We start from the raw sequence: 23,346 nt of genomic DNA on the forward strand, positions 1-23,346 counted from the left end.
TTAAAAAAAAACTTTTACAGCTGATATTAATGCCCTAGTGACTGATTTTTTTCATATTTTATGAAGATTTTGAAGAAGATTTTCGAAGAAACGAAATTTCAAATCATCAAAATCAACTCCAAATGTGTTGTAGATTCACCAGTACCTGCTTGTAGTACAAGTTCTGGTCACCGTGTATATGAACACCGCACAAGAGTACCAACTGCTCTCAACCATCTGGAGCCAGTGAGACTATGGCGTCTCCTATTAAAGTATGTTGTGAGGCTGAAGATAGTGGGAAGGGGAGGTGAAAGTATCTGGCCACCAGGCATGGCTATAGCCATTTCAAGCAACATTTCAAGTTTGAATGGTGGTTAAATAATAACGTTTAATGAAGAGCATAAAAACAATTAATTTTTATTGACATCAAAATCTTCTTGGTCGTGTTGGTTTTTCTCAATTCCAAAGTGTATTTTATCCCCTTGTACGTAGCTCCAGGCCATTCTCTCGGAGCTGAAGTAGATGCCAATGTCTCCGCTGCGAGAGAGGGTGATGGCGCCGGCCGTGTTGTTGAGTCTCGTGGTCATGTAGTCAATGGCTTTCTCAGTGGCAGCCTGGCCGGAGAGACCATCTGCAATGTTCCTCACGATAGAGTGGGCCAGACTGACCTTCAGGATAGATTCTCCGTGCCCTGAAATGAATGCATCGTGTGATTTGAGGATTACATCAGATACGTTTCATCTGTTGATGGACGCTGCAAGGCCTTCTGAAACTTAGATGATTGAGGTTAGCATGATTTTTAGAATGCAATGAAAACAGTGGAATACCTATCTACAATTTACGAAAAAATCCATACAAATATATAAGAATAATTTCAATTTGGGAGACTTGAAATGGATACTGCCGTCCCGATAACCATTCTTTGAATAACCAACACCTCTGCCATAGGTAACCCCAAGTGGTTCGTTACGCTTGGTGATTAAGCAGGGTTGTGTGGGTCGTTAGGGTGAGGTTTGTCGAAGTCTTAACAGCAAGTGCTGCCTGTCCACCAGTTGTATGGTGGGCCTGATCGGAATAGGCTGGTTGAGGCAGACCCTCTGATCTTTCCAACCGGACTCTCTCAACCCATTGCCTTATACCGCAGTGGTCACTCTGGGATACACTGAATCCCAGATTTCAACCCACCCTCGTACCGTTTTCCTTTCCATAAGGTCCAATCCTTTATTTTCTTAAAAATATCCTCCACACAGCATTCTTAAAGATTATATAGGCCATATGGAGTGTGGAGTTAATGTAAAAAAAAAAATAATAATTACCAGTGGTAGAAACTCCGCCAGTGAAATCATCAGCATAAGTTCCACTACCGATCTGCGGGGTATCGCCTATTCTTCCCACATACTTGCCGGTGATGCCACCTGTTGAGGTGGCCACGGCGATCCGTCCCTCGCTGTCGATGGCCACTGCCCCCACGGTGCCTACTCCGCCTTCCTGGACACGCAAACAACCCATTATTAACTTCCTATTTTTATAGATTATTAAAGTTTTGACGGGGCCATAAGCCCATCAATAATTAAAACCCCTTAGGCCAATTTTTTTTGCTTTTCGGAACAGCTCTTTGAATCTCATAGAAATCGTTGTGTCTGTCTTACTGTTGTGGTTATAAATATGATTTATTTTTTAAGTGTGTAAGAAAGAGAAAACTTCACGCTTTATATTCAAATCTAGAAGTTAATCACAGTACAGTAATTAAAAACTACACCTTTATGAAACCAAAGTAATAAGACTGTAATTTGAGAAAAATTTACGAAACTTTACGTATCAATAAGATTAAGCTATGTACACACGTATATTCATGCTCGACGGTTTGGCTCGATCAAACATGTTGATTTAGAACTATGCTTGTCGTTGCATCCACATACTCGAGGAGCTTAGCACAAGACTCCGTAGATATACCACCAAGATGCTCAGTCAAATCCTAAATTTCTGTTGAACATCGACAAAGAATTATGGTCCTAGAATCTTATTCACATCAAACAAAAAAGCATGGAGCGAGACGATACGGAATTTGCTAATTGTTTTCTAATAAATTTAATATTCTGTGATATTTTGAACTACTATTAAACCAAATTTATATCTGTCTTCGTTCATAAAGCAGCCTGTGCATGTCGATTTCCACAATAAAATTAATGTTTATCAATATGTAGACCAGCTCGTCTACGGATTGTTGGGCTGCGATAAATTAAGTAGATTTAGTCTACATGAATTGTCATATTTCATTTGAGATCTGCGGTCGTGCTTGGGAATGTTGACAAAATAACCAATATTTATTTATGTACTTTTGCTAGTGCCCCAGGTATTGTGAGTGGGGAGGCCGACTTCCCTTTTTAGAATAAGATTCCGATAAATCTTATGGTTAATTAATAACTTACATTTTTGATGTGTCCAATTTCACTTCCACCGTTGGCACCTCCGCTGTTGATGAATTCTTCAAGCGCATCTAGAGCGTACTGGGTGATGAGACTCTTCGGATCGATAATCTCAAATCCCTGCAAGAAATTCATAAATTCATATTATAATACAGGTACATCATAGACATCCAAATTAATAGACTTTTTTGGCACCAGAAGGGTTCGAGAATGCTTTGAATAAACTATGACATCAGTTCACATCAGTTGTACATTGACCACCGAAGAGCACACGTTGAAATAATCAGACCATGCACATAAAAGTAAAGTTTTGCCGTCCACTGTGGGGCTTTTCTGCGCGGGATCTGGGTATCTATTCCAGGGTCTCTACCACGAATTACTCGCTATGCGGCATCTACGAACGAAAATCTCTACGACTTTTGTCATAAGTTCTATTTATACATTCTTGAGTGTCGCACGGTTGAAGAGATGACTGTGTTGGCAACCCTGTGAATATTGTCTTTGTTTCTGAAGTGTTTGAGGTTTCTATGGAGTTAATTTGAAATGTCAAAAACAAACCGTTGCCGCGTCGTTCTGTCAACGTTTTTATTTGCTACCGCACTTTTTCTGAAATGAATGGCGGTGGTGGATACATATCGAAATGCCAGAAAAATCTTTTAATAGAGCTGGTTGGTGTAGACGCATAGTTGATGTCTGGCAAATTTTCATCTATTTTAACCGGTTTTTGGCCGGTAAATCAGCAATTATATTACCTATAACTCGGTATCTATGTCAGGTAATGATTTTAGCAAAACAAACTTATCCGACCCGAGTGGTTAAAACAACTTTGCAGAACTAAACGAATCCGATACCAACTTCGAAAAGCGCGCGGGAAAAGATCTTTTTTTTTTTTTTCGTATAAGGCAATTCACCAGGATGCAATGAGATTTTGACAGTTTTGCCGATCTCTACTGCTTCGACCCACTCGTTTAAGTCGAATGAATTTTGACGTATGGCGTGTAGTATGTACTTTCGGTGAGACTCAAGAATAACAAACTCTACCAGTGTATGTACTTTCGGCAGAAATTGCAAGCGATCGAGACTGGGGAATAGATACCCTGAATGTTCGTTCTTGAGTGAATCGCCTGACATAGCGACGCTAAATTTGAGAAATTTGACGCATATTTGTAAAAATATCTAACTTAATAGTGTAACAAAATATTACCTTGGAAACAAGCCTGAACTTCTGTTTTCCCAATTTGGGATGTGTCGTTAAGTTTTTTACGCAGCCAGCAATTTGCACACCATTGTAAAAAGGACTAGTAATTCTTAAGCAGATTTTATTTTCAAGGATCGAATGGTGATATTACAATGCGAGTTGCCTGTATAATGTAAGATTCATTTTTTGAGAAATCAGTGTAAGTGGATCGGTCACGCCGCTTCCCACGCTCTGCGTAAATTGTTTTGTTCCCCTCTCAATGATTGTTCTATTAATTTGATTTGACATTTATATTGTGATGACTAATTGATTAACATTAAATTAACTGTTTGATAATAAAATGTGGAAATCAATAAAGTGGAAGTAAATTTTTTTCGTTATTATGGCAACACTGATTTTTGAAAAAATCCTAGTACATTCAGATGTGAGGTTATGTTTCACCCCCTATTTGATAATTTGTCATTTGACAGATAAAATGGTCATAACTCAACATTTGAAATGTTTTCATTACAACAAAAAAATGCATGAAATGCACATTTCTTCCATTTTGTTTTAAATATGATTTAGTGTCTAATATATTATCCTTTTTTAATCTCTGAAACGTCAATTCTTGGACTGTTTCAGCATTTTAATTAAATGTGATCCGCTGTCAAGCTTAGTGATTGTTACAATTGTCATCTGATCACAACTTGTTCAAAAGCTGATATACGCATGGAATCGGTGTTAGACGGGAGAATGTCAAAAAAACATAATGGCATTAGTCGTTGAATTGTGACAGCGTCAAATTTGACGAAAGTTGTAAAGATTATTTAATTAGCTATTTCCCGAGAACTTCTGTTTAGCCACCCCGGTGAACTAACCTGCTTAATGGCGAATCGCCTGGCTCCGTCACCCCCCAGAACAGAGTGCGGGGTGTCCTCCAGCACGCGGCGGGCCAGGCTGATAGGGTGACTGATGTCCTTGATGAGGGTCACGCAGCCGGCGCGCAGGTCGGAGCCCCGCTGCATGCTCGCCTCCATCTCCACCTCCGCGTCGAGGTTCAGCACGGAACCGTAACCTGATGTGTTACAATGAGACTTAGCCAGGAGATAGATTCCATAGAGTAAATATTGTATAAATTATACGGTACACAATGCAAAGGAAAAAAATAAAACACATTATTATTTATTACTCTTATTGGGATTCTCATAAGAACATATATCGACCGTAACTGTAAATCAATAATGTTACCTGCGTTAAACACTTCATCATTTTCCATGGACACAACGGCCGCCTCCACTGCATCAAGCACCGAGCCGCCACTGTGCAGCTTCTTGTATCCAAGAGAAGCAGCGAGTTTGCAGCCCACTATCTTAGGCTGGACGCGGTTATCCGGGATGTCTCCTGCTCCCCCGTGAACAATCACAATTGGCTCCATCGCAGGCTATAATTTACATAATATTTTTATGTTTGCAAAGTACCTACAAGAATATATTTAAAATCGATTAGCCGAAGATTAACTAATATTTAAACATAACCTCACAATAGCCTTTAGGAAAACACCAAAACAAGTGCATTATTAGGTGTAGGTTCATCATAGAAATCTGATTGTACTATGAAAAACAATAGTGAGCTCTGGTGTCATAGAATTTGCACAGTTTTTTCTGTCTGCAATTTGTAGGTCATCTATTTTTAGTTGGCAACATCATTTTTAATATGAGGTATGCACTTTTTCAATTTGCAATACACGTTCAACTGTCTACAGAATGCCATATTTTTAATTTCAAATTATAATAAAAGTAATTTGTTCCTTAAGCGTGCCATTTATCTTTACAGGCAATTAACAAATTTTGTTTTAGATCCACAAAATCTAGGTTTTATGCTGACATTAAATTAGAAATGGTTGAAAACAACTTTAGAACTAGTCAAAAATAGATTTCTGTTGCAATAATTATAAAATAATTTTTTTTTTTTTTTTTCCATTATTTCTGGCTTTCACCCTTCAAGGGTGTTCTTGGCCATCATTTAAAATTATTGAGAAAGGTGTATTGAAAGGTGAATTTAAATATTAATTTTATTTAAATAGGCAAATTTCAAAATTATAATGAAAATTGGAGTCGAGTTCAGACTTAAAAGAGATGAAATGTTGAATGGAGGGGAGGCAATTTTAGTTAAGGCTTGATAGAAGAGAGGATATTTGTTTAGAGAGGGACAACCAAAAAATATGTGATCTAAAGTTCCCACTTCTAGACCACAGAATGTACAATCTGGGGAGTCAAGGACGTGAATTTTAAAAAGATGGGAAGGAACGGAACAATGACCGATCCTCATTCGAATGAGTGAAGAAATTTCTTTTTTGGAAAAATGAGGGAATTGCTGAAACCACGGTTTTGATGGTATAGTCCTTTGTATTGAGGCATAGCAGGCTCCCTTGGATTGACTAGCAATGTGCCAATACTCTGACCAAACATTGCGGGATCTTTCTTTGATGATGGAAAAAATGTCAGATAAGGGAATGTGGTTTACGAGGGTAACAACAGGGTTGGACGCTCCTTGTTTTGCCAAGGCATCCGCAATATCATTACCCATGATACCAACATGTCCAGGAATCCAAATCAGAGTTACAGATTTACCAGAGCTTTGAATGGATGCTATCATCACTCGAATAAGGCATACAAAATGATCATCAGGATGAAGAAGAGGACTGGATTTAAGTTTTTGGAGGGAACTGAGAGAGTCAGAGAGAACGAGGGAATGTTCAAAATTATTTTTGATTATATATTTGAGAGATTCTATTATTGCAATGCACTCAGCTGAAAATATTGAAAATTGATTTGAAATTGAATGAAATATTCTATCATTAGAATTATTGTGGTAAACGTTAATACCTATACCACAGTTAGGAGAGTCGGGAGATTTGGATCCATCAGTAAATAAAAGAGAAAAGTTGGGCCATTTAGATAAAATAATGTCATTGAACATATTATTGACAGTTCGGGCCGGGAGATTGGAATGACTTTTAAAGATTCCGATCCCTTCTAATATTGTTGGGGATAGGGTGACGTGACTATATTTTAGTTTGTATAAGGGAAGTAGATCATTTTGGATGATGTGGAGCTCTGAGAGAGACTTAAAATTTTTACAGATGTCAGGAAGAGGTTTAGTTGAAGCTCTGATTGTAGATGAATGGGTTGAGTCAATGAACAACGAGACGCTGGGGATAACCTGATGACATTTAGAATTTAAACATTTAAGAACAAATTTGTCAGCAAATAGTTGACGCCTTAAATAAAGAGGAGGATCAGAACATTCTACTTGAAGGGAATTGATGGGTGACGATTGCATCGCTCCAGTTATTATTCGCAAAGATTTAGATTGAATTTTGTCTAATTTATTAAGTACATTTTTTGAGGCAGTACTAAAAAGTGGGCAGGCATAGTCGAGATGGCTTCGAATAAGTGCATTGTAAAGCAACTTAATGCAAGTAGGGTGAGCTCCCCACCAAACGCCAGATAATGATCTGATGATATTTAAATTTTTTTCGCATTTAGTAACTAAATTATTAATATGGGAAGACCATTTAAGTTTCCTATCAAATGTTACTCCCAAAAATTTTACTTCAGAAGCGTTGGAGATTGGAGAATTTTTAAATAAAATTTGAACGGGGGGGTTTTTATGGCGGTTTGAGAAGGTGACACACTGAGTCTTTTGGATTGAAAGTTCAAGACCATGTAACGTGAGCCATGTGCAAAGGGCATTCATGGCTTCGTTAAGATATTTGACGGCAAGAGGGATGATTTTGGATGATAAGAAGAAAGCTATGTCATCTGCGAACTCGATAATTTTTATTTGTGGGGGAATAGTGACATGCATATCATATGTGTATATATTATACAGTAAGGGGGACAATACATCGCCTTGTGGTAAACCCTTCCAAATAGACCTACTTTGAGGAGAAATATCTGGAAGTTCAATGAAAATTTTTCTATCTAGAAATAGATTAATAATAGATTGGACAAACATGGGGGGAAGGCCAAGGCCTAGAAGTTTTTTTTTCAGGATTGGGATGGAAACATTGTCAAAGGCGCCTTCTATATCTATAAAGACGGCAAGACAAACTTCCTGTTTAGAAATTGATAAATTAATATCAGTGCTGATGATGGCAAGGTTATCCTGAGTGGATTTTTTTTTCCTAAATCCAAATTGAGATGGAGAGAGAAGCTGTTTACTCTCGACAAAAAATTCTAATCGGTTTTTAATTAATTTTTCATAAAGTTTACTGAGGGTGGATGAAAGAGCGATTGGCCTGTAGTTGGATCCAAAATTTGGAGATTTGTTTGTTTTTAAAATAGGGATGATTATTTGAGAACTCCAGTCATCAGGCATTATACCAGTCTGGAAGATTTTATTTAAGATGCTTAAGAAGTGGTTTAGAACATTATCATTACTATTTTTGATTATGCTGTAAGGTATACCATCTCTGCCTGGAGATGAGTCAATGACTGTTGATAAACAATTTTTTAGCTCAATTAAGGTGAATGGAGAGTCTAGCCAATGATTAGACATGGGAGTATTATAGATGGGCGTTATTTCATCTAAATTAGGAACAGAAGGGGGGGCAATTTTGTCCAAGAATTCATCTATCCATTTAGAATGGGACGCTCGAGGAGATGGTGAACTGAAGGAGGATCGAAATCTTCGGATCATAGACCAAACTTCCGAAATTGGAGTGTTCGGAGATACTGAACTGCAAAAGTTGTACCACCCGGATCTTTTTTTTGACCTCAATACCCTTTTGGCATTGGATTCAGCGTTTTTGTATATAAGATAGTTCTCCATAGTCATATTGTAACGATAGGAAAGAGATTTAGCTTTCCGAATTCTTACTACTTTGGAACATTCCTCATCCCACCAGGGAGTTGGAGGGAGTTTTTTGAGAGATTTAGTTTTAGGGGGAGGATTTGATTTATTTATTGCAGTTATGAGCATTGATTTGAAGTTATTATAATCATCTTTGACGGAAAATATATCGGTGGCGGGTGAATTTAGTAGGAACTTGTCCATATGAGAGTTAAATTCATCCCATTTGGTGTGTTTCGTTTTAATCTTTGTCGAAATATGAGACTTGTCCGATTGGAAAGAAGTTTGATAAGTAATGATGATCGGGAAATGATCACTGGAGCAAGGGTCGGGGGACACCACCCACGAGGAGAGAGAAGCCAGACTAGTAGAACATATCGAGAGATCCACTGCACTGGGGTTTGTGCTGGGGCGTGAGATCCTAGTAGGAGATCCGTCATTCAAAAGGAAAAGGTTGGATTGATCTAGGAAATCCATCACACTTCGACCATCTCGGTCGGAGAAAGCAGAACCCCAGACGGGGGAATGGGCATTAAAATCGCCTAATATAAAGAAAGGAGGGCTTAGTTGACTTACAATTTGCAACCAAGTTTGTTTATTGAAGTGGGCTGTTGGGGGAAGATAGACTGAAATAAAGGATGTGTCCTTTATTTTAGCTGCAACCATTTGGAAGTCAGCATTGGGGGGTTTGATATTATTTATTGGGGAAAATGATATGGATTTTTTAATAAAAAGGGCAGCACCGCCGCCCGAACCTTCCGGGCGATCGTCGCGGAGACAGGAATACCCTCCCACATTAAAGTGGGTGGATGGAGTAAACCAAGTCTCCGAGATAGCAGCCAAAGAAATAAAGTTGGAATTTAATAGGTTAAGGAGATCAGATTTGTTAGAAATAGCACTTCGGCTATTCCACTGAAGTATTCTGACATCCTGAAGAGCCATTTTGAATAAATGATTTTAATGTGGAAATAATAGTAGCAGCGTTGGACGGTAGATTAGTTTGAGAAGAAATAAGGTCAATTAGAAGCATAATAAGAGTTTGGATAAATGAAGAATTGTCTTGGGAGAGTTTTTCAGAAAGTTTAAGAGAGTTCATTGAGGACGGATTATAATTATTTGCACACCCATTTGTGGCATTTGAAAGAGGTGAACCATTGGGATTTAAGAGCAGTGAGTTGTGTTGTTGCTGATCGTATCCAGGAGCCGGTTTAGAGATAGCGTTTTTGTATGTGAATTTAGTTGAACGAGAAGAAGTTGTTGTAGTGGAGGGAAGAGGGTTGGATGAGGAGTTGCTGGATAAAGCCTCAGCAAATGATTTTTTTACAGGCGGGAATAATTTAGAAGCCTGCAGAAAAGACAAGTTCTGAGAGGCCATTGAAATTTTAATATTTTTTTGGCGAGATTGTTCTGGGCAAGATGTGTTGATAGCTGTATGTGAGCCTGAGCAGTTAAAACATTTAGGTGAGGAGGAAGAAGGACATTGGTCAGCTGCGTGGTTTTCTCCACATTTAAAACATCTGGGTTGAGATCTGCATGCAGCTTTGGTATGACCAAAACGGCAGCAATTGAAACATTGAGTGGTGGGATATGTATACATTTCAACTGGTAATGAGTTGAAGAATAAATATATATGGGAGGGAAGAGATTGACCTTCAAAGGTGATAACAACAGATTGGGAGGGCTTCCAGGTAATTATACCCTCAGAGGAGTCCTTGTAATTTAGCCTCCTGGCTTTTATGGGATTGCCAATGTGTTGGGGGGTTGAAAGTGAAGACAGAATTTCTTGGATGGACAGATCGGTCGAGATACCTCTGACCAGGCCCATGCGAGTGACATTGAAAGTAGGGATATATGCCTTGAACTTTGAATTAGATGAAATGAAGATATTTTTGATGAAACTGTTGGCAGCTGGCCCTGAGAGGAATTCGACGGAGATTCGGAAGCGACCCTCGGCTTTTACACCTCCAGGTTTGATTGAAAGATTCTTGCTATTTGATAGGAATTTGCCAAATTCAAGAGGGTGGATGGTTTTTCCTTGCTCAGTTTTTTGGGCGTATGCTATGAATGGGCCACGGGAATGAGGAGAATAAAAGTTTGTTGGAGGAAGTTGAGAAAGTGCTGGTGGGGACAGTGAAGTCGAAGGCGAGTCAAGTTTTATTGGGGAAGAAGGAGTAAATTTCCTTTTTTTGGTAGAAGTCAAGATGACAGAATCACTGTCAGAAATTTCTACATTTTCCCCGTCTGGGGGGTCTGGAGAGGGATCTGGGGGCTTTGTAGGGGGTCCAGGAGGGAAATCTTCCTCCATTATTCACAACAGTAAACAACTACAATAATAGTATGAAAAATGACAGAAGTAAAAAAGTTTATAAATATCTGGAAATCAGCAGCGAAAAGTGACTCCTGGAAGATCAGGAGGGAGAAGAAACCTCAAGGCACAACACACTACACTTTTTTTTTGCCAGAAAACAAAAAAGAATGGTAAAAAATTAATTTTAGATAGAGCAAAACAAAACAACTGATGACAGCCAAATGTTATTGTTGCAATCGTGAAAAAATAATTATTTGATAAGGTAAATAAATATACAAGAATAATGTGATTGACCTACTTTTGCCTCCTTGTCACAACTCTCAGCCGTGTTAACTGAAATCAAAATGATGGAAATGCACACAAATGCAAAAATATTGGAGAGTTTTTCCATCACGTTGATATTTATTGAACACTGACAACTCAAATAGATAAATTATTAAGATCAATATGTAGATACTTACTATTATAAATATTATTTTATTGATAAAATGTTAATTTATTCTTATCTGTGTCCATTTTTATCAGTCATGTGGTGTTATTAATGAGAGAAGATCGAATATCACTATGCCAGTTTGTAATGAACAAAGCAATTGCTTCTAAACTATTCATTCTTTATCTATTAATTTTTATGTTGTAACACTTGGGAAAAATAATGTTATAAGTAAGATACACATAAAACTCCGGTAAATACCTAGTTACTTTGATAGTGAAGTTTCCACTATTTAATTAACCTTTGGAACGCAGAGCTCCTGCGACTCAGGGGGTTATAACTCCGACCAACAATTGGAACCAATGAAAAGCTCTGAAACTCTATGGAATAAATTTTCAGAGTTTTTCATTGGTGTATAGTATAATAAGTAGGTTCCGAATGAGAATTATACTGTCTATATATTGTCATATCTATGGTTTATTAGGACCAATTTGTTTCATACAAAACGCCCGAAGATATCGATCTAGTGAGTGATTTATTTATGCTGCGACCTAAACCTCTGTAGTTTGCCGAGGGTAAAAATCCCACAAATAGAATGTATTAAGGGTAAACGTAATATACGTTATAACTTATGTTCGTAACCTATGTTCGACTACCATGAAACGGCTACTAGCCTGGTATGATAGTCAACAGAATATAATAAATTGTAATAAGTACATGAAAATTATGTGAAATATTAAAAAATATATATATAATTAATATATTGGTGTTAAATGATCTAATGACATTCTATAAAACATTTACTATAAGATTTCTGATGAAGAAGTAAAAAAAAATAAAAAACATATACTTACATAGGTACTAATTTATTTTATGCTGAGTAACTCTTTTATTGAGTGACTAAATAATATTCTCAAGAAACAGACAGTAGTATGCATTGTGGTTTTTATTGTCTGACAATAATTGTAGTTGGAATAATGTAAAACATAAAACAATAATTGATACTAACCTTCGAATAAAAATAAATTAACACAAAACAAGAATGAGCAATCGGTTTTCATAGTAACTACCGCAATGACACTGTCAATATTTGCTGCAATTATGTACTGACATAATTTTCACTAGAAAGGCTCCCCATTTTTAAGAAATTGTACCTACTGTTAAAAGGGCACAAAAGTATTTAAAAATTTGTGAATGGTAGATACTCTCAGTATCGCTCTGGTGATGGATGCCACCATTCAGAAACGTAATGTTGCTTGAAATGGCTTTAGCAGTGTTTGGTGACCTTATCGCTTATTCCTCTCTCCATGTCCGTCCCTTCAGCTTCACAACATACTGCAATTGGGGATGCAGTAGTTTAGTGGCTCCGGATAGTTAGAACTAGAGCGGCATTCACATTTTAAAACAAATTCTCCAATGGGGTATTTAAATATTTAAAGTTTTTTATTATTTTTACTTCTTGCTAGAGCAATCCAAATGAGTTACAAAACTGTGTTCATGTAGGTATTAAAAATATGTATTTTTAATATTTTCAAAAACAATCTAAAACCGCACATTCCGGAATGGTTCCAATTGGCAACAACTTAATTATGACAAAGAAAACGCCGAACTCTGGTAAGATGGCTGTCACCGATATCACCCGGGGTGATGTCAACGCTGCCTAATTCACAAATGAAAAAAACAGTACATTTAAAATCGATTTTAAAATTTTATTACCAACAAAAAAATAAAATTAAAACAACTTCATTTTTGTAATTTTTTTCTCAATTTTTTGGGGGAATAAAAAAAAACAGTGAAAATAGCATATTGCATTAAAAGTGGGACTATCTACTACTACGCAGAAGGAACTTTGTACTGTTACAATTTTTTTAAGGATTCTTTGATGAATGCCCCATAGGAAGCATTAACTCCAACTTACCTGGTAATGTAGATTAGATAATGTAGTTAAATGTTGTAAGTATATAAAGACTCACTATCACATTAAATACATAGTTTTATCTGTGAATATGACACAAACAATAAAATTAAATACAGGGTGTCCTGAAACTCGTAATTAAATTGGAATCTATAATATTTAACCAAAACTCATTTTCAAGTAAATCAAGTCCGAAGATAGATTTTTAAGAAAAATTTGAAAAAAATCAGTAGCTAGGAGCATATGTTTTAAAATGACTTGAAGCGTATACCCAGCACTAAAAGTTTATGAATCCTTCAGTAGTCAATAAAAATAAATCAATATGCTATGTATATGCTAAATCGGGATTTCTGTGTGGATTAACCAGTTTTCTGCTTGTACTACGAGTTTCTGGGTGTAACATGAACTAAAAGTATAATAATATGTTAAATACATTATTATATTTCATGCATATTTACCTGTATTTAATAAAGTAATACAATTTATCTGTAAATAGTTTTGTGCCTCTGGGAAACTGATGAAGTCAATACATAGAAAATACAAGCTAAAAATGCCTTCCATGCATAGAGCTATACAATTAGAGATGCTATCGCGTACTAACATATTGTCGAAATGTGTTCCACTATTAGAATGCGATAAGCGGTGCACGTGGACCGGATTCAGTAGTTTTAGTTAGAACGTTCGGAGCATTGAAGGCAAATTGGAGGTAAAAAATGGATTCTATTTTTTTGCTTTATGTCACATCTAAATATAATATATCAATGCTTCCATGTTGTTTTGAAAGAAACCTACAGTAGCCACGACTTAGTGCCATTTGGTTCTAGCCCATTTAATACATGCATTCTGTCTCTCTTACACTGCCTGACATTGTATATTGCCATTCCATTTAATCAATATTTGAACTTTTGGATAATGAAATATGCCCACATTGAAGATCTTATGTTCTTCTTATGGCAGAGAGCGTGCCAAATGGTGACATTGGTTTCCATTTAAATCTACATGAAAGTAATTTCTACTGTGTGTTAACTATTCAGTGTGTGTGATAGTTTTAGAATCACTTGCTAATATAATTGGTCAGAAATGAAGCTTCTTTAGCAAGGACTGCCATCTGTGGAGCAATATAAATACTAATAGTTTGGCTACTCAGATATAGAGCGCCCAAAATTATATAATATTAAAAATGCTAATAAAAATGTTCTAGTAACATTTTGATTAGCATGTTTTATTATGATAAATTGTCTTCATAAGCATAGCGACGAAAACGCCATTTTTACAAACAATAATTATTTTTTAAACCTTCCTACAAATTAATATTTTCATCGTAATATTATATATTAATTTAATTTATTAGACCATAATAATAATTAAATAACGAAATAATGAAATGCCTAGCTACTGAAACACAATGTCAGTTAGTAGGTAACTTGGAAAAGGAGAAAATAAAATGTTATGACACTATGTTATGTTGTTGGTGGGAAGTAAGTTTTTCTAACATTTGACAGTATAACCTAGCAAGCAATCCAAAAAGAAGAAATGGTTCAATGATGGAAATAAAAAAAGAACAAGAAAAGAACAGGCTTGTTTAAGAAAAAGACAAAAAAGAAATGCCGAAACCAGGGATCGAACCAGGGACCTTTAGATCTTCAGTCTAACGCTCTCCCAACTGAGCTATTTCGGCCGATGTAACGAGTGCGAAGAATAACGTTTTTGTTCAAGACAATAAGGCTTTTTCATTTTCCTTTTGAATAATTTTGATAGATGTTTTTTTGTTGTATTGAAATAATAAATGAGCACCGATAGTACGGAAAATTTATCGATCTGGTTTGGAACACTTGTCCGCAGTCCCCTTTTACCCTGCGAATGCCCAAAGATACTGTGTATGTATGTATGTAACTTAGTGACGTTTATCAATTCCTTTTAAATTTAGACTCACGACTCAATTCCACAATTTCCTTACCCTTGTTTTTTTTATATCATCCTTCAGCTTCCTGACAAAAACAAAATTAATTGGACCGGCATAGATAAAATGTTTTCTTAGCAGTCAGAAAGGCTACGTCCACGAAATAAATGTAAGAATTTACACTGTTAGAATTAGAATTTACACAAGCGCATGCGATTCTGATTTTGTCTTCTATACAGTTTTCAAAGCATAGAGGTTAATATCCCATCGCAAAAATTCCACGTATGAGCGGGAAAACGATCGACTGGATGAATGAAAAAATATATGTTTTTAATTGCGTACATATACATAATATTTTAAAATTTAATTCGCTTCGATTTGTCTATGGAAAACATGTATCTACTTTACTAGGTACTTATATGATTTTTTTACGGTAACGAGTTCTAAAGTAATTCACTTAAGCCGGTTTTAGTTATTTTTATAAATACCTGCCTACAGACGTTATTTTTAATTTGAATTCTGATTTGCTAGGGTTTCCGAACATGACCTTTAAACCATAAAAGGGCAATGTGCAGTTGATTGAATTGCTTCGTGAAATGTGCAATGCAACGTTGTCATTATTTAGTCAGTTGATTTTTAATCACGAAGCCAACCGACCGTGAAAATTCAAAGTAGGTACTTAGTACCTACTTCTTACTTCCTTTGTAAAGTAGTAAAGGCAGGTTTCACCTTTTAGCCACTAATATGGCATAGGCCGCATGGGCAAAGAAAAATTACGGAATTTACATATTCTTTAGTGTATATGCAATTTACGAATAATATGTAAAACGAATAGAGCAATTTTTATATATACCTGACTTGGCAAGATGATTTTTGTTAATTTATTATTAGTTCCTCTCCTACTCTGTGGTAGGATTTCTTTAAAATAAAAAGAAGATGATTTGACAGAAAAATATGTAAATACGAATGTTAGAGGAGAACGCGATAAAAAAGTAAAATAATTAAGAGAAAATTGTTAAAAAAATTAATAAAATACGATTCGTTTAAAATAGAGCAAATATCTCTTGACAAATGCCCAAGTTGCATTTTAAAATGCACTGAATTTTTTCATGCTCATAACATATTCAATTTGAATTAAATGTGTTTTTTATAATTTTGGGAGCAAACATCACGATTTTTTCTATCGAGGAAATCTGATAGTATTATTATCATAATGACTGTACGGCTTAGGATTGTTGTAAACGGAAGTGGTGCCCTCTGTTATTATAAAAAAGAATCGTTGTAGTTTTCAAACCGCGGCGGTGGATTTTTATTTGCTATTTTCATATAATTACAGTTTCGCTCGTACAAATGTACTGATATTATTATTAAAAATAACACAATTTTTTTTAGGAATATAAAAACTTTTAAGTGTTCAAGAGAAATAAATTATAAATCGGTAGAAATTAGGAATGTGGGAATTTTAAAATGGCCAGAAAAATTAAGAAATATTGACGTATACGTTATTTCAAAAATAGAATTAAAATAATTGTGAAATATGTTGGGGGTAGGTTTTATAGATTTTTTAATAATTATTTGATAATTTTCTTAACACAAACCTAGCAAGGAACTAATATCGACGTGACTATAAAATATATGTATCTATGTGATGTAATAAATAAAGAAATTCACGATGAAAACTTACCGAAATAAAATATTGCTATTTTGTTAAGAAAAGCTTGTCCAATTATTCGCATTCTTGTTAAAAATGGGACTGCAGGCCTATGACGAATGAATTGACAGGTTTACTAACAAACTGTCGGTAAAACAGGAATATGTCATTATCCTATGACACGTGTTCATAAAAATTCTAATATTGTCGCATTTCATCATTAATAATAAGTTGGGTTTTCAAGCGATAGATGGCACCAGTCATAAAGCTTACTTCAGAGTCCGACAGATGTCGCTAGAGTGTAGCAATTGCCTGTGGGATATTATTGCCAGACAACAAGCTTCTAGAAACAGAGAATTACCAACCCTCGGGTAATGAACGGTGTAGCTAAATCCAGACCTATTTATTGTAACGTAAATAAACGCAATTGTAGTAAAAGAACCTTTTACTTTTCACAAGAGTTCCCAACACTAAATCTGCAAGTAAAGCAGAGGTATAACAATATTCATCGGGAAAAGCACAGCTGCAAGAACACATGATCCGATATATTCTGAATGGACTAATATTTTATTATGAAATAGATTGCAATCACGTTTTTAACAGGATTTCAATAAATCAGCCATACCTAATAGTCAGCTCGCTATTTTCTCCGCGGGGTAGGTACTTAGGTAGGTAGAATATTAAATAATTTATTTATATCCAACTTAGTAAAAGTACACAGGCTTCGTTTTTCGAATCCTTCATACCTTTTTCTAAGGAAAGGTTACACACAATATTTATATTGAAAATGATTTGTGCACTGAAAGAAATGTTTAGGTACTATTTACTAAATTTTCAGTAATTATCTACTAAACAGTTTAGTTGCTGTGGTGACTGCCGAACTTTTAGCTACAGTTTGCTAAACAGCAGTTTATTTATGACAGCTTAACGATTCAGATATTCTAGTTAAACTAATCGGTTGAGACAGCTTTCTGTGTTTAGTTGCGTTACCTAAACTGTATTTATGACAGCTTAACGATTCAGATATTCTAGCTAAACTAATCGGTTGAGACAGCTTTGTGTTTAGTTGCGTTACCTAAACTGTATTTATGACAGCTTAACGATTCAGATATTCTAGCTAAACTAATCGGTTGAGACAGCTTTGTGTTTAGTTGTGTTACCTAAACTGTATTTATGACAGCTTAACGATTCAGATATTCTAGCTAAACTAATCAGTTGAGACAGCTTTGTGTTTAGTTGTGTTACCTAAACTAAAAATTATATACCTAAACCATATTGTAGTGTTTGGTTAGAGAAACATAACTGTTTAGATGTAGTAACCTTATTATTTAGTTAATATTACAAAATGGTTAGGTTGATTAACTAAACTTTGGTTGGAATAGCCCTACCGATATAGGTGTTTTACCTCTCTACTGCTAGCTAGCTTTAGGTACTGTAGCTTAGCTTTTTGGTTAGATTATCTATATTAAATAGGAAGTGCAGCTTTGCAGTTTAGCTGAAAACAATACAGGGTGTAAATGTAACCACCATCAACTCGAACGATTATACCCATAATGAAGAATCATGGGTTAAATACTTTGAGTTGCAGGTAGTTTATTACAACCCTTTTGAGAGATGAAACCTAATTAAATAAATATTATGTTTTGTAAGACTAGAATGTACTTATTAAAAACCTCATTCATATAAAAGTTATTTTGTTAAGAATCGTCTCTATTGTTTCCAGCTACCAGCAAAGCCTCAAAAAAGAAAACATGTTTGATCATACACACATTTATATTATCATTTTTTATTATAATTTTTTCTTAAATATAGTAAAAATTGTTTGTGTCCTGATTTGGCAAATTCTTTTCGGCGCTGCCTGTATGTGTCTAGTAATTTACCTTTAGCAGCAATTTTTTGGGTAGGCCCAAAACACACATATGGGGTGAAATACACAGCTGCGCTTTCTTTATTAAAGACTTTGGTGATTTGAAAAGCAAATTCATAAAATCTCTTGCTTGTAATGGATCTATCTGGATTACCCTGCAATTCCTTACTTATAATAGTACTGCACAGTCTGGCAGAATTTTCCAACAGACCCTTTGACTCAAACTGCATTAAAAGTTCTTGCCCTTCATTGATTGATAGGAGATGATGTCCTAGAAAACAAAATTGCATATTGATTAAATAACTAATAACCACTTCTATAATCATCATAATATCAGTCACAGGACGGCTATTCTACGCTGCCACTACTAAAATACACATATCGGAATGTATAAAACAATTAACCTAAGTTACTTAGGTATCTGAAACCTACTAAAATTATTTAACTTACATTCGAAATTTGCTCTTCAAAAGCTTCTTGCGTTATTCTTTGCGATTTGTTTATATTTTCCAACAAGGAAATGTCATTTTCAACGAATTCATCGTGTTATCGTGTTATATGGGCGTTGTTTGTTTGGAATTTGAAGGTATATCTTCAATCTGAAACAAAAAGCAGGTTTGTACACAAAGGCGAAAGAAGGGGTGAAGGGGTCAAGCTTTGTTTTTATCCCTTTGGAATTGCTTGACCCCCCGGCAGTCAATTTATTCATTAATTACAGGAATTATTATTTTAAATACTATTATTTTCTATCAAAATCGCGTCCGGTACAACTATTTCCAAATGGTTAGCCAAAACAGGCCTAGGTATACAATATGTCATCATTACTGCTTTTTAAAAGCAGTAATGATGAATTAAAATTTAAAAATTACACTTATGACAGGTGGATTAATAACATCCTTGAGCGCATTAATGTGTGCTGTAAACAGTGCCCGGTGCCCTACAGTCGGAATCAATTCTTTAATATCATCTTCAGATATTATCAGGAGTGTTTTTGAGTCTATGGCTTGTTCTGAAATAAAGAAAAAAACGACGAGAAAATACAAAAATTTTCAAATAAGAAAATAAAAAAATTATTTTTCCAAGGAATGAAAATTATTCATTAAAAAATGTATATTTATACAACAGCATATACCGAACACCCTGTATCATGAATCAAGCGGAGATAAAATAGTTTTAATAATGAAATTATTTAATTTATATGAAAAATTCCAATGTAAACATAAAGAATGGGTACACCCTGTATTTAAAAAAACATATCCCTCCCAAAAAAAATCAGCAGAATTCAATGTTCAAAATGATATGTCCGAATTAATAATTGCAATACACATTTATTAAAATTAAACATAACCTGCTATGATTGACCATCCATCGGTACGATTTAAAAGCTAGTTTGGTTGGTTCTAGTTTCTGGCTAGGGTAAAACTGTAACTTAGAAAATACTGCAGTTTCAAACAACATTGGTTCAATACAAAATAATACTGGCAGAAACGAACAAAGAAATAAAGGCGCCCTCGAGGTGATTTTGCACAAAAACAGCGCTATACAAGTCATCCAATTATTATTATTTTTTTATATACCACTCTCTGTAACCTGTGTCATGACTCCTGACATAATCTGGTTGTAGCGTCCACGCGCACTCTTCAAACTAGGTACATAATAAATACAAATCTACTAAATCTATTGCGTACTTGAGTCGTGAATAATGAAGGTGCCAGTTTCTAAATCAAAAAGAATGGATATTATCGTAAAATATATCATAGTTCCATGATCTAAATTCTAGATCAATAAAAAAATGAACAAAAAATTCACCTTTAAATGTTTCTATGTAAGCTTCCAGATTCCAAGAAATTAAATAATCCTCCACGGTGTTGTTTGCCATTATCACTAGCAACAAACGTCAATTCAAGTATGGTGCGAACTGTGGCGAACGGACAACTGCGTCGTAAATAAACAACTCGTCATCGCGGACGGCTAGCGACAACGATAAGATCTACCAAAGTTCGGGAAATTTAACTAAAGTTTTGTTGCATTAGCTCAAGTTTGTGCAAAGCAACTAATTGTTATGTAAAAATACCAAATTTAGATATTCCAACCTAAGTTTGTTAAGAACACAACATTTAACCAAACTAGATGTTTAGTTAAATTTAGCTAAATACTTTGGGAATTAACACATAAACTTGAGTTACTAAAGTGAAATAGGTTTAGTAAATTACTTTAGCTTAATTAACCAAACCGATTATTTTGTTTAAGTAAGTAAGCCTTTAGTATGCTATTATTAAAGTTTGGTTGTAATAGCTCAAGCACATTTTACTAAACAACGACGGTATCTGCACATAAAGTAGTTTGGTACTAGTAGCTCAAGTTTAGGCGATGGTTACACAACTTCAATTAGCTTAACACTTTAGCTAACTCATTTTTTTCAGTGTGATTCAATTTGTTCAAATAAGGCGCGCACGACCAGGGGCTCTATTCCTGAATCGAGGGCGCTCGTAATCGCCGTCGAAAGTACGTACGTTGGTCGTCGTTGCTATTCCCGAAATTGGTCGAAGGTACATACTTCGACGCCAAACGTCAAAAGTCATTCCACACAACAACTACTGGGTATAACCAGTAGAAACAGGGCAGCGAGTGGTAGGTTGTTGGCGTTTCTATGGAATTGGCTGTCAAAATCTAGTCTAGCTGTCAATTTTTGTTTTACCGCGGGAACGTTCGGACCCGCAAAGAGGTTTATAAAGTTATACAATCCTATTACAATTTTACAATGGCTAATTTATAATATGTAATATTGTAATATGTCCCGCAGCCATTTCTGTTTTGAATAACGAATAACTGTTGTCTGTTTGACAGTCACACCATAGAAATCCCAAAAACATCAGGAACATAGACAATATTCACAGGGGTGCCAATATAATCATCTCTTCTACCAACTTCGACCGTTCGACGCTCAAGAATGTCTGGACAAGAAGGTCTGTAGTGGACAGCTGTACACTATATGTACAAATAATGAATTAAGTGTATATATATATCCCTACCGGTTAGGTTTACAAAGGGAAAACATTATTTTATACAAACAATAATCGTGTTACATATTTTTTGGAGCAAACGTTCGTGTTTAACGAATGAATTGATAGTTCTCATAATAAACTTCCAGTAAAACACGAATGTGATATCGCGATGTCGGAAAACGTGTTCATAACAATTCTAATATTTTCTCATTATTTTCATTGTATATTATTATCCGGACAAATGCAGGTGCTTGAACACGTGTTCCTATATATTAAGTATGTACTAAAAGTTTTAATAGGAAACGGTCTGCAATCCCATTTTTAACTGAATTTTAATTATTCGGCAATACTCATTTTTCTCCGCGTAAATAAAGTTTTAACTATTTTTTTCAGAAAGAGCTCGAGCTATTTTATATTATTAAATATGAAAATAATAGTTACGAAAAAGAAAAAAATGGATGTCTGATATTATTATTGAGATCAGTGATTTGAAGAGAAAGATAGAGAAAACGAAGAATAACAAACGGCTAGCTTTACCAAAAGAACTACGTTAATTTTAACGAAAAATATATGCCAATAATTTTTTTAATAAGTCCATCGCAATATATTTATAGTGCAAGAAACATCCATCAATAATTTTGCTTTCTTTTTGCGTTAGGTTAGGTTTACTTTTTTTTTCATCGTTTCTGATGACTTTATATCACTTTTTAAAGGTGTGTTGAATTGTCACTGTGTTGAGTTATCATGGAACCATTACTCTTAATGTGAATACGGTATGTTATTTCCTTCTTGGCAAATATCTTTTAAAACACATGAAGTAACTATAATCAAGTAGGCAAAGTTTATCGGAACAACTCAACGAGTCACTCAATTCAGGTGATTTTTCACGAAAACGGCGCTATATAAATTTACAAAATATTATTATTATTAATTTTTATTTTATTAACTTTTAAAAGTTATACTCATCAATATAATATATCATTGAAGATTAAAAGATAACGGTCTCAACTGGGAATCGATCCCAGGATCTCTGTCTTACCGGGAAAACGTCTTTATCCACTTGACCATTGGTACCTAATTATTATACGTCATATTTGTCGATCACACTTTTCAAATTCGGAATAAGCAATATTATCTTGAAACCAATTTTTCCTCATACTTTTGGCAGCTATCTTTTTGAATGATCACAAAGTTTTAAAGAATTGGTTTGTAACCTAGATAGTGTCTCGGATAAACATATATGATTTTTTTTTATTATTTATATGGGATACCTATTGTCTTTTCCAAGAGTCTTAGGACGGGTTGTTTCGGGGAACTTGAACAATTCTTCGAATTTCAAAGTTAATTTTCAAGTTCTGTGAAAGATATTTTAAAGTTCTGTTTTTATTTCAGTTCTGTCAAGTAACTAGCCTATAATGATATAATAACAGAATTTGAATAGGACTTTCACAGAACCCGTAAATGAACGTTGAAATTTGATGAATTGTTCAAATTCTCCGAAACAACCCGTCCTTAATGATATAATATTAAATATATATAGTATAAACCTTCAAAAGTTAATAAAAGAAAAGTTGGTCCAATAAAAATTAAATCGTTCTCATGAAACTTTTTTGTTTCCTTATTTGAATATGACAATACATTCAAATGTAGAATTTGATCTGAAAAACTGAGTATATTTTGTTGAACTTTGGACTAAATAAATAAAAAAAACGTTAAACAATACCTAAAAAAATGTTATCGTCCACATTCCGTCTCTTCCCTTTGTCTTCCTCTACCTTAATAATTGGATCATTACACGCCCGTTCAACAATGGTGCGATAAAGCCGTC

General features: G+C 34.9%; 1 protein-coding gene, 1 long non-coding RNA gene and 1 other non-coding gene across 5 annotated transcripts in view; all 3 read right to left on the reverse strand.

Annotated features, from left to right (window-relative positions):
* Window positions 1-286: 286 nt before the first annotated feature.
* LOC149420699 (putative isoaspartyl peptidase/L-asparaginase CG7860) overlaps window positions 287-23,346 on the reverse strand; it is a 30,255-nt gene continuing 7,195 nt past the window's right edge. The window contains exons 1-6 of one of the 3 annotated variants that reach the window (XM_089636890.1): window positions 12,190-12,232; window positions 4,834-5,026; window positions 4,464-4,660; window positions 2,409-2,525; window positions 1,296-1,467; window positions 287-670 (exon numbers count right to left, since the gene is read on the reverse strand). In XM_089636890.1, coding sequence (XP_089493016.1) covers window positions 390-670; window positions 1,296-1,467; window positions 2,409-2,525; window positions 4,464-4,660; window positions 4,834-5,020 — 954 coding nt within the window. In that variant the 5' untranslated portion in view covers window positions 5,021-5,026; window positions 12,190-12,232 and the 3' untranslated portion in view covers window positions 287-389. Of the gene's footprint in view, window positions 671-1,295; window positions 1,468-2,408; window positions 2,526-4,463; window positions 4,661-4,833; window positions 5,027-11,048; window positions 12,108-12,189; window positions 12,233-23,346 lie in introns of those variants that run through there. The other 2 variants (XM_089636889.1, XM_089636892.1) reach the window with 2 other exon arrangements.
* On the reverse strand, window positions 14,701-14,773 carry TRNAF-GAA (transfer RNA phenylalanine (anticodon GAA)). Its single transcript has one exon. It is a non-coding gene; the product is annotated as a tRNA-Phe (tRNA).
* Window positions 19,073-20,449, reverse strand: LOC149420701 (uncharacterized). The gene is made up of 3 exons (XR_016302712.1): window positions 20,323-20,449; window positions 19,383-19,522; window positions 19,073-19,112 (listed from the first exon to the last, which is right to left on the reverse strand). It is a non-coding gene; the product is annotated as an uncharacterized LOC149420701 (long non-coding RNA).

The sequence above is a fragment of the Hesperophylax consimilis genome, chromosome 10 (genome assembly GCF_061612785.1).
Source record: "Hesperophylax consimilis isolate HC1 chromosome 10, BYU_Hcon_1.0, whole genome shotgun sequence".
Classification (NCBI taxonomy): Eukaryota; Metazoa; Arthropoda; class Insecta; order Trichoptera; family Limnephilidae; genus Hesperophylax; species Hesperophylax consimilis.